Source organism: Gekko japonicus, unplaced genomic scaffold, assembly GCF_001447785.1.
Source record: "Gekko japonicus isolate JY-2015 unplaced genomic scaffold, Gekko_japonicus_V1.1 scaffold211, whole genome shotgun sequence".
Lineage (NCBI taxonomy): Eukaryota > Metazoa > Chordata > Lepidosauria > Squamata > Gekkonidae > Gekko > Gekko japonicus.
The window spans coordinates 1,223,035-1,235,841 of NW_015164187.1; the positions used below are offsets into that span (position 1 = coordinate 1,223,035).

The 12,807-nt window shown below is 38.1% G+C and overlaps 1 protein-coding gene across 2 annotated transcripts in view; it reads right to left on the reverse strand.

Moving 5' to 3' along the window:
- The window catches only part of RBM39 (RNA binding motif protein 39), a 42,220-nt gene extending 30,342 nt beyond the window's left edge, over positions 1-11,878 (reverse strand). For both annotated transcript variants that reach the window (XM_015408229.1, XM_015408228.1), the window contains exons 1-3: positions 11,563-11,878; positions 5,766-5,828; positions 3,965-4,014 (exon numbers count right to left, since the gene is read on the reverse strand). In XM_015408229.1, coding sequence (XP_015263715.1) covers positions 3,965-4,014; positions 5,766-5,816 — 101 coding nt within the window. In that variant the 5' untranslated portion in view covers positions 5,817-5,828; positions 11,563-11,878. The remainder of the gene's footprint in view (positions 1-3,964; positions 4,015-5,765; positions 5,829-11,562) is intronic.
- Positions 11,879-12,807: the final 929 nt, after the last annotated feature.

Genomic DNA, 12,807 nt, shown 5'->3' on the forward strand with positions numbered 1-12,807 from the left:
CTCAAAAGGTTTAACCCAGAAACATCTAATCAAATAAAACAAAAGCAATGGGTTTTTGCTTTGTTTACAAACATACTATTTTGTGCTGCATCCAGAAACTTGGCCAAGATGTCCAATAGACCACACAAGAAAACTGTAATAAAAATCTTGTTCTACTGGTTGGAAGCAGTTTTATATCCTGTGGTACTCTGGAAAATTTCAACAGAAGAAAATTAAGAACTCACTTCTTGCAAAGTCAACATTGCTTTGCTAGTGATTTTGAAGTAGTATAAATCTTCAGTGCTTTTATCAAAGAACTGCATAATGCTTTCAGCTTTGGTAAGTTGCAGGCAGCTGACTGACCTTGGCCAAGCTTACCCCATTTTATAAATATATGGATAAATATATGGATGTTGATTAAAGATACTAGGTATTTGACACAGATCAATATCAATAAGCAAGCAGTTAGGAATGACATAACCAAGAAGACTGTCACCCCCAAGGTATTAAAAATATTTGAAGAGTAAATATTCAGTAGAAAATCTTCCTTCATGGTAAGAACATATAAGAATTTCAGAAAGCTCTTTTACACGCTATGTGGAAAGACCATCTGAAAACTGTAGGCAAGGCTAACACTCTCTCCATGACATGAATAGCATCACTTTTATGCTTGGGGGTTCATTGACTGAATATTCACTGGGCACTATGTACAGCATATTGCCAAAAGTGAATATATGAAAAAAAAACCTTAATCAATGGTTATCAGTCATGCTTGATACCTAGTGTCTTCGTTAACCAAGGAGACCATGTCACTGATGCATGGTATTCCAAACAAATACAAAAGAGGAAGTTAACAAGCTGCTATAATGAAGCACTCTCTGGATAGCAGGATGCAAATTCCATCCCATGTAGGTCATAACTGATATTTAGAAAGAATATGTACTTGCCACATGGATGACTAGATGTCCATCATCTCAGCATGCAGAAGGCAACATACTATAGCAGCTCAAAAATATGTTCAATTTATTACCATGGTGGAGCTGCCCTGGATAGACTTGTGCAGATAAAGGAATAGGATACCATAGAGAGGCAGCTAATTCCATTGTTCAGAATGAGGTGTGTCTAATGAGACTAAGGAGGATTGTCTGAGTGCTTTGCAAAGAAATGAATGTATTCCTAAGCCCAGCAAATTATCTGAGAGCTGAGATGTTGTCACTTTGTTGACAATAACAGTATACAGACAACCTCAATCACCTGGATAGGAGGCCACTGGGAAGCCCCACATAAGAGCAGTTCATAATTATTGTTAATGTTACTAGTTACCAATTGTACACTGATAGGATGCCATAGCAATAGCCCTGCACAATTTCCTTGATCCTGCCTCTTAATGTGCTATGAAAACTGAAACAAATTTCCACTGTGATATTTAAAATTACCTGTAATAGTGTGTGATACTTTAATGTGTACTAGCTTTGTGTAAGATTATTTTCTACAATGTTATCACTAAGCTAAATTCTCCCAAGAGAACACATGCTGGGGTCAATTAAAAATAGGCTGGCTATATTCATGCAACCATACATCTTGCATGGAATTAAAATGAGGTATGCATCTGATAGGAAGGAGAGGGATATGTTTAGCCCTAGATATATTACCTCACTAGAGAGATGGCCAACTATTGCAAAGTACCTGATGATAGACTAAATGGGAAAAACTTTGATGTATAATATGCAGCAGGTGGGCCAAAACTCTGGGCTCCATATGCAATTTTATCCATAAGCTAAGTCTGAAAAACAAGAATTTCACATATTACATATGTTTTGCACCATCTATTCAGCATTTTTACAGAATTATTCCCAAAATTTCATTGTGGAGCTCTCTTTAGTCATTCTGAGCACAAATTAAGCAAAAGGTTTCCAAGTTATGGCTCCAAACTTTACTTCCTTTAAATTCTTGACAAAGACATTAAATACTGCCAAGAAATGTTAGTCTGAGGTTACTGGGGATGTTGGCTAGCTAAAGACGTGAATTAGAGAAAAATAGTAATTTCAGCTGTTTACCCAATGGCTTAACAAAGGGTTGAATCACACAGAGAGAAATTCTGCTTATGGAACTCTTTTGCTCCCCTCCCTTCACGGCAACCCACACAACTCTCCAAAATGCCTGCCTCTGATATTCAGGTGACCCCCCCCCCCAGCAATGCGGAGTTCCGTGTATGAGGAGAGAAACAGCAAAGACTACTCCTCAGAGTAGAAAACATGGGCTAGATACTATTCATAGCCTCCTACCTGTTGGGAACAGAATGTAGAGCCTTGCATCATCACCAAAGATAAGCATCAAAGAGGCAGTTAAATAAATATTGCCCCAACTGATCATGGCTGGTTGAAAGGAAGAGATTGCTTGGCTAGTTCTTGGGCAGCTGACTGCAAGACTATTGATGCTTTGCAACTCCAAACAGCTCTCTTGTAAGATTATTTTAGGTGAAATGTCTGTGCATATTTCCTGTAGTATATCACTACCATCATTACCACTCTGAACAACTGAGAGAATTAAAATGCTCCAGGCAAACATTAGAGTAGGGAGCACTGTGGTAAATTTACCAATATATCCAAAGTAAAGGCACTTCCCATAATACAAGCTGGTATGAACTCATATGGGGAGCACACTTTTGTAATGCAGACCTACAACAACACTTCTACTTTATGGAACATTAGCAACTTTTTAAATGGTTTTGAGCCTTAAGCGGTGAACAAACTCAAGCATGTTTCTTCAATAAAAACATTTCACTGATAACCCAATGCAACAGTAAACAGCTTCCAAAGTGATTATGCTAATCACAATACGCAACAGATTTAGACACAGAAAGTATCTGCTAATGAGAAAGGTGGGGAAAACTGCTCTTCCACCATTTGAACTGGACAGGGAAGAAAGAGAAAAGTTTCACCCATAAAAAAGGACCCTGTTTTCACTTTATAAAAGTAAGCCTAATGGATGGTAATTAGAGGTTTCAAATTGTTCTTCAAATATTGCACAGGGAAAGTACTTTCCCAGCTCAGATTGCCTTCACCTGCACATGGCAAAACACATTAGGCACTTACAAGTATAATCAATAAGATATGCTACATTTCTGAATTTTGCACACATGCTTTATGATAATTTAAAAGGGCGAACACATTTATGGAAAACAGCTGCCTACGAAAATGTAAATTAAATGCTACACTAGAAGCAATTGCAAATACAAGTACCAGCATATTCTTCTCTTTTTAAAAAAATTATTGATTTTTCAACTTCTCTGAGGGTCAAACTAGTCAAAATGCTAGGTGCTCCACAGTCAAAGCTCTCAACCATTTTTCCCCCTTAAGCAGCAGCCATGTGACAACTAGTTCATATTAAGATTGCACCACAGGGGAAGAGAAGGAACTCACTTTACATGATGGGGGTTCTTGCCTACAAAAGTTAATACAAGAAATCTATTTCACTTAGCTTTTAAGCTGTCATAACACTAGTAAGCAAACATTTATGCTGCTTTAGGTTTTGTAGATATTTTTAGACTTACTGATCCTTGTGAACTACCTTTAGCTTTTTAAAAAACAAACAGTGGAACATAAGCACTGGAAACAAGGTATACAGCAAGGACTCTATGTATCTCCTGTGTAGTACCTCTTTTTTCACACTGGGTATAACTCGAAATGCTCTGACCTGGATAGCCCCAGCTAGCCTGATCTCATCAGACCTCAGAAGCTAAGCAAGGTCGGCCCTGGCTAGTATTTGGATGGGAGACCACCAAGGAAGTCCAGGGTTGCTATGCAGAGGTAGGCAATGGCAAACTACTTCTGAACATCTCTTGCCTTGTAAACCCTACAGGGCAACAAATAACTCAAAATATATTGGCTGCAAACCTGAAACTGTGAGAGGGAATGACTGGCTGCCACACCTACTAATTCTGAAAGGCCAAGGCATACACTAAAGAAAAACAGTAAAGACTTACTTCTTGCTGCGCTCTTCATGGCCATTGGCACTGCTCAATTTGTTCTCATCCTAAGCAGGGTTGATAGAAGAACATCGTGAGGACGAAGTGGAAACATTTCAAGTGGTCAAAAGGGTAATGGGAATAGGGATAAGAAAATACAAAACAAATTTTTTAATACTAAATTATTTTACAGTTAAAATGGAGGGCTAATAATTTACATAGACTTGTTTAACCACTTTGCTGCTATATTTAAAGTAATAAAGCTATAAAAACAAAAATTACTGATTATGAAAATATTTAAATTGTATATATTTCCTTACATGACTTAAGTTATCCTGTAGTTTTCAGCACTGAAGTGGTTAAATAAATAAAACATAAAAAGGAAGTTTCATGTTTAAAAGCAATTTTCATGGACTATGATCCCTTTTGACCAGTACCAAGGCTATATCTCTGCCTAAGCCCCAAGTGGCCAAGCTAGCAGCCAGCCACTATCGATTTCCTGTGACCGATGCCATTCCTGAGATCTTCGCCCATTTTCGTTGGAGGGTTGGGACTGTAAGAGCTTGATGCCACCTCTGTCACACATCTCGCCCTGAAGCAAACAGGGATTCACACTGCTTTAGTAACGTCGACTCCCAAGTCAGTCATCAATAATCCAACCAGTCCAGCCTAAATATTCCCTATTTCCATACCTGTTTACATGGAAAATATCCATGTTAAACTAGCACACATGATTCTTAATATTACAAGTTATGATTCATTTCAAAATATTACATAACTACTAATTATATAAAACTAAACACAAATTTTAAAAGGTTACAAAGACTTGTTCAAAACTGATACCGCATACCTGCACTAAGCATATTCCAGAATAGACTACTAATTGTTGTTAAGTTTATTGTAGTTATCACACCAGTTACACCATGAGTTCAACTGCTACATTACTTAAGTTTATATAAATTTGTGAAGCCAGTGCTACTGCATGCAAAATTCAAGTTTCACTAACATCTGGTGAAAAAAGACCACACTAAAGAATCACGTCACTTTAGTGTCTGTTTAGATCTGACCCTATGTACTAAACATTCAGAAATTTAGAGAAATCATAACAAAATGAGCAGTTTCTAAATTGAATAACTAAACAGAAGTGTACTTCCACAATGAATAGTAGACTGTGATACTTTGCCACACTTCTAATAAAATGTGAACTATTCAGGGATCCAAGAATTTTGGAAAGGTCTTTCGCACAACAGCTGATTGCCACCTGTCCTGTTAAAGACTAATCACGGGTCTATCTTTAAAAGAAGAACAGTCACTCTTCTTGCATTAAGCAGGCTAAGATTTGCTTGCCATGAACTTGGGGAAAGAGGTTATTCTTGGAACCCTGCTATTTGCCCAAACCATTGCATTCACCTTGTTGCTATACCAAAATGGAGCTGGTAGTTTTTAGGAGAGTGTTTTTGTTTGTTGGTCGGTTGAGTTTTACCTAGGGGGACCACGGTACAGCGATACGTCACTCAATTACTACCTTATGATTGACAGTTCACACTGGAATCAAAGGTGAATTCATGGGAGTAGAGGTGAGATATCGTTAGGCAAGTCTACAAAGAGAGATAGATGGGCATTTATTCATCACGCTGAAGTGAAACTACTGCACAATATAATTACATTAACAGCATATAGTTACTTGTAAGTTACATGTAACGCACGTCCAATAAGATAAATCATGAGGGCTCCGGGGATGTTAGTTTACAGTTCAGCAGTAGTTTCATGAATAATGCTAAATGAATATTGCTAAAGACCTTACAGCACATTTTCTCACCTTCTTATAAGGAGCCTCAAGCATTGCTTCAATATCAATATCATCAGCCATTTTTCAGGACACCTAGAAAGAAGAACAAAATTATTTAGTTAAGAAAACTACTTAACCATTGTTTTGAAACAAACATCAAGACATTTAATGATACTTAGGTGACAAAACTGTAGCTCATGCAAGCAACTAGCAAATTCAGCCAAATAAGTGGTGTAAACACCAGTATTTGATTTGCCTATTGCTCTCTGCAAAACTGGATTTACTTCATATTTTTAAGAAGCACCCTACAAACAAGCATGTTTGCTATTCAGATCTATTAAACACTCACTGCTTTAGAGATTTACAAGTTTTAGAAGACATTCAGAAGAGCTTGTTTGAGACAATCAGCTGCAGACTGTATTCCCCCCCTTAAAGTCGACTAACTGTTAAAAGGCTACAACATACTATTACAATCTTCTGTAGACTTCCTGGCTAAATAGAACAGGATTTCACACAGAAATTACTGCATTCAGCTCATATTGCAGTTGCTCTACAGCAGGGTTTCTCAACTTCTTTGTACCATGACGAGCCCAGGCTTCGTCAATGGGCAAGCAACATACAGGCCGCAGGCCTCAAGCAACCCCTAAAAGCAAAACAAGGAAGAACATTTTAAAGTACCCGTGTTAAATTTGATTTGTAAGCTATTATCAAGCTTTTTGAACCAAGGGTAAATAATGATCCTCACAGCTGAACAAGTTGCTGGTCCACTTAACTTTCTGTATATGGAATGAAACCAAGTTCTTGAAGGTACGTATATTCTTCTAGATACCCTCCCACAGAACTTCCTCTAGGGTGCTCATTTAATACACACATTTGGTGGAACTTTTAATGCTTCTTACTCAACTTATTCATTTAAAAAAATTCACAGAAGAGCTATCCTAGAACTGTGAACCCACAATTCATTGTGTTGTTCCTTTACCTCCACCAAAGTGTGAGAAAAACATCCCTTTAATGGGAAAAAACTCATTACAGCTTCAGATTAGAAGTGCCTCCCAAATTTTTATTTCTCATCACATGAGATCCACCATGAATCACTGACTTATTGGGTCAAACATTTAAAATAGATTAAATAAATAACCCCAGAACCTCTTGCATAGGACCAGCTAATAGCCTGCTGATAGCATGCTACTCAGAGACTTCTGAACTGATCAAAAAAGTACTTAACTGAAATGGGAAAAGGGATTACCAAACTATTATATCTAGTGTTGCAGCCAATAATAACTGAAGTATTACCCTTATGCCTATGAAAAGATACTGGTTTGACTAAATTATGCCATATCAAACTAAACAGATCAATTAAGATTCAAGTGTTAGAGTCACTACTAGCAATTCTTAACTGGTGACTTTAACATTTTTTATTAGAAGCAAACAATTACATGATGCAAAACATGGCAATATCATATGGAAAGAGGTCCACTGTAGCATCTGGGAGAAGTGCAACAGAAGCCCGGCCTTAATCCATAACTCTGACAACCACAATCTTTCCCAGACTTGATTATAGAGCACAATTCCTAATTCAGGAAGCACAACTCACTTTTGATACCTGATTGCAACAAATCAGAACAGGTGTCCAATATCAACAGCAGTCCTGATTGAAACGTGTTGTATATCAATAAATTCCTAGTAAAGGATCTGTTGCCAAGACCAAGTTGGAACACCAAAAAAAAGTTACTGAAAACAAGGACTGTGAACAAATCAAAGACAGGAAACGAGAAAAAATATTGCAACTGAAGACAATTACCTGATCAAACAGCAGCATGTTATTCAAACTGCAGAAAGACTGAGAACATACACCACTTCCCCAAGAAAGGAATACCTATCTGAAAATATAACTGTGGCATGGGGGAAAAACCTGTATTTTAGAGAAAGCTGATTTGCTTTAAAAAATTAACATTTTATGTTTTTCCAGCTTGACCCAATAATTGTGTATAGCTTTATGGCAAGAGGAAGTAGGTATCATGTACCAGAAACACTTTTAATTAGGAAACAGCAGGCTAAAGCTATTATTCAAGATTATGTCCAGCAATGGATAATTCCAGAATTGGTCATGTTTTAAGACGCTGTGACAGGCAAAGTAAGTAGGACTAGACAAAGTTAAAAGGAAATCTAATAATGATGTCAAACATAGCTCATAAAAAGTACAAGAAAACTTGTAACAGCTAACAGTTAAACAAAAAAGGAAGTCACTAAAATATACTACCTCCTCTTTCGATATTTGAGAAGAACAACAATTCCAAGATGACCAACACATTATACTGCTCGAACTTATAACCACAAGTGGCAAATTGAAGAAGAGTTGGATTTATACCACGCCCTTCACTCGGAGTCTCAGAGCAGCTTACAATCACCTTCCCTTCCTCTCCCCACAACAGACACCGGGTGAGATAGGTAGGGCTGAGAGAGCTCTGAGAGAACTGCTCTTGCGAGAACAGCTCTGAAAGAATTAGCTGCATGTGGAGAAGAGGGGGATCAAACCTGGTTCTCCAGATTAGAGTCCACCACTCTTAACCACTACACCAAATTGTCATCTCAAGTACTAAAGATCTGTTCAATCAAGTACAAAACATGCTTTCAAAATATAAAATACCTTTCAGAAATGTTATTAAATATATCTAGCAAAGTTATATCCATAGGTCCATGCCAATAATTGAAAACAGTAATATGGGGGAGGCTGATATAGAAGTAATATCCATTACATATTGAAGATCAATTTCTTATCTGAAAAGCTTAATTATATGTGGTAGCATACCCCTAGGATATTGGCACATCAGTTCCCTCGCATATTCAAAATAACAACTGCTATTTTGGAGGGACAAGAAGTTCCCCAACAGATTTAATTCCATCCAAGATGGAAACATAAAATATACAAACTACTAACGAAAAAATGTGCTTCATTGACAAAACTTCTGAAAATTAAACTCTTACCCTAAATGGGAATGACGTAGCATAGAGGAATAAGAATATGAGTTGGAAGACACCCTTTCAATCTTAAATAAGCCAAACCTGCCAAACTGATTGAGATCTAATAACAAAACATGATTGGATGCCACATGAACAAGGCTTATGATAGCACATTTCCTCCATTAGTCATGTAACTGCAATTCAAGGAATAGCTACCACTTTGCAGATTCCAAACCTAGTTTAGAAGGCAAGGGCAAATAATAATTTGCTAGTTCAAATAGCAAGCTATGGCTTGTACAAAAACTCCTTCATGTAGCACCAAACCATGCTTTCACACTGCATCTGAATTAAATATTTGTGATGTTTTGGCAAACAACTGCAGCCCAGGGCTAATATTAGCCAACACCACAGTTTTACATTGTTGTAAAGGGTTACTGTAGCAATGAAAGGCTCACACACATACACACAAAAGTATTGTTAACAGAAGGCTGGAGAAAGCACCTCAGATACAAGGTCACAATCTGCTGACGACTAATCTTCCCAAAGCATAAATGGAAGAAGCGACATAGATAGCCCAGTATTTTTTTAAGAGCAGCACTCAGTTAACATGCCCACCTATACCTGACCATCTAACTATTACTTCTGAAGAAATAAAGCAAAAAACACAAAATTCAAAGTATTACCGGTATTTAACAGAAGGTTTCAAGTGTTACTGTGTACTATTAAGAGCATTTTACTACAATTATATACAAACACGAATGAACCAAACTGTGTCATAAAAGACTACATGTGCAGCAATTTTGGAAAGCAAAAGAAGCTCCATCATATTGCTGGCAAAATAAACTTTGGGAATATTTTGTGCTTAGCCGAATTTCTACAAATACCTGTGGGGAAAATACAGCAAGTAAACAAAAATTATTTCAAGCAACTTGGTTTCCTATATTAGAATATTTGGCAAACAGTGGTATTGTACCGAAAAATCCTTACTATGAAAAATTGTTACATTTTTAAGTTGCTATATAATATGTTTGTTTCTTTAACACTGTAATTATTAAAAATATATGATCTTTATTTCTTCTTGTATTAATATGCTCTCCTAAAGTTATGTATTGTTATATTTACTGACATAAGGTTAAAATTGTTGTGTTGTTTGTTTGTTTATAAAGAATAAAAATTATGAATTGGAAAAAAAGACTACATATGCAGTTTAAAAACATGGTGGACTTTTAAGAATCTATTTTCAAAAACATTAGATTTAAAAACATTTCAATTGCACCATGCATAATTTTTTAAAAATTCAATTAAACCAGAAACTTTATTTATTTAACTTTTATCCCGCCCTCCTCGCCAAGGCAGGCTCAGGGCAGCTTACATAAAAACAACAAAACAGTATACATTTTTGTATAAAATACATATTAAACAATTTAAAACCATTAGTATATCGATGGCAGCATAATATAGTAAAGTACATTTAAAACACATTCAGCGGTGCAACCACTCTGAATAGCTTCAACTAGACATAGATTGGCACAGGGCCTGGCTAATCAGGGCAGCTCCTACCCGAATGCAAAAACCTAGCTTTTAGACACCTTAAAAAGAATTTATTATTTTCTGTCACAGTTAAAAGCTGCATTTTGCTATATAAAAGGCAGAACCTTGTTGCAAAATATTAAAAATGCTAAATTAGCTTAGATGTATTATTTCATGGCAAATTATGAATACATAGCTATGTATTATGAATACATGGCAATGAATATGAATATGCAGGGGAAACAGTTCTGCACAGAAGCTACTGAACTGTTACTTTTGTAGAGGGTAGACATTTTAGACCAAGAGCTGAACAGTGGGGACTCTTACCCTTTCGTCTTACTAGACCACTACATCACCACTTCAATACCGTTTAGAAACACCTCTCAACAGCCAAAGTAAAGTAGCATATAGTGTGGGCAGAAGGGCTGTTTCAAGACAAACAAGCCCAATCACCCTTGCACTCAAAGACTTTCCTTTGGTTACCCTCACACATTCCACCAAAGCATACGTTTTACAGGATAAAAGGCAGCATGATCTAAAACTTTGAATTAATACTCTTACATAGCACAAAGGCTTTGTCAAATACAAGCCAATGGTTTTGTTCGAACAGACAAATAATATGTTAATTTTAAAGTGAAAAATGTGACGTTAAGAAAGGTTAACAATACATGACTAAAATCTATCCACCTTGACAAACGTTCTTTAAAGGGTGTCACAAAACCACTACACGCATCCTGATGTATTTACCTTTGAAGACACAGGGCAAGGTTCGTTTCCCCTCCCACCCACCTGACTTCCGCTAAATAAGCTCCACAAATTACCCCCGTGGTAAACAAATGTTCTACTCCCCTCCGAGTTGCTACGAATTTCCCATTACTAATCACCATTATTCTCTCTGATGATCATTAGCCCTTGCTGAGCAATTATTGAGAGGTTTTAAATCCTTTCCCACAGGAATATTTAAAGCAGTGGATAAAATTCTTTAGGAACTCTATGGTAGAAGATAGCACTACCATCTGGATAGCGACAACCACCGGGGCCCGTAAAATCTCACTCGGAAGGATCCGAAGAACCCTCCTCCCATATGACTCTGCTTCCCCATTTTTCTCCCCCGGTTGCATAACAGATGCCTATACCTGCGCATAACCGAGGGGATTGGACACCCAAGTCTTGAGAGGCCAGGCTCGGGCACACGTCAGGGAAAACGACATGCCCGCCATGAAGAAGGCCTCACACAATGGAGCGCTTGCCCGCACTCGCTTCGAGCCAAGTCGAACGCGTTCGCGCCCCCACAGAGAAGCCAAGGAAGGGGAGCCCAGAGGCGAAGGCCAGTTACCTGCGCTGCCGGGAGTCGCGCTTCTGGCTCAGGTGTCTGTGAGGAAGGCGGCCGCTACCGTTGTTTGCTCGCTCTGGCTCCGGACGTGCTGTGGAGGGAGGGAGTGTCGGGCCCCCACAACGGCGAAATTCTTCCGTAAACGAAAGCGGCTAGGAAACAAGGAAAAGACTGTGGGTCTCTATAAAATAAACGGGAAAAGCCAAAGCCAGGGAAGCTTCCGAACAAGAAGATTCACGCTAGGCTTTAGCAGAAGCGACTGCTCCCTGAAATGGCGCCCGCCGCGTCTTGGCGCTCGGAGGAGGGTCCGCGCAGTCGATACGGGGATGCCCAAAGGTCTCTGCACGGGCTCTCGCGAGATTTCGACAGCACAAATCCTGACGTGCTCAAGAGCCTGTGCCAGTGCCAGTCAGCAATTGTCGCGAGAGCTGTTCAACCATGGGTTATGGAAGTGTATCCGAGGTTCCTGGAGTTTTCTCCAACGCAGACTAATTTACGATCGGTAGCGCTCTCGCGAGAAATCTCAAATTATGACGCCTCACAATAGAAAGGTCGAAGTTTAAAAGTTCAGGGTGACATTTACGTCTTGTAACTTCTTGCCGAAATTATTGTCTTTTCCCGATATGCGTATTTATGCAGAAGTAAATGTCGCTACGTTCAATTGCGCCTGTTTCCACCCTTAATAATTTAATTAACTTTTTTATTTTCTTACAGTTTATGCATTCGACACACTGGTTTTTGGCTCACGAAACATGATGATGTTAATCTTAAAGGTGTCACAATATTTTTATTTTGTTTGTAGAGAACTAATGCTGTTACTGCACCACAATTTTACGTTTGTACTCGTGTACAAGTTGCTTATGCCTTTTAAAAATCTTAATATTTGGAGAGTGCTAACACTGATTATTAAAGTGCATATATCTGTCACATGTAATTTAAATGCCAAAATATACATGCTGATAAATTTATAAACCAGTTTAAAAAAAATAACAACAACCCACTCCTGTGTACTACAATAGGGTAGTGGGGCTCAAGACCAATGTTCCCTTTAAGCTGTGGAGTCCTGTGAGCAAAAAATCTACTTTGTGAGCTACTGGCATTGAAGTTGTGAGCAAGCGATTTGGATACTGCATAAATTAGTTTGCTCTGGAGCCACCCTTCCTGAGCTGAGACTAAAATGTGTGAGCTAGAGGCTAAAAAACTGTGAGCTAGCTCACACTAACTCAGCTTAGAGGGAACACTGCTCAA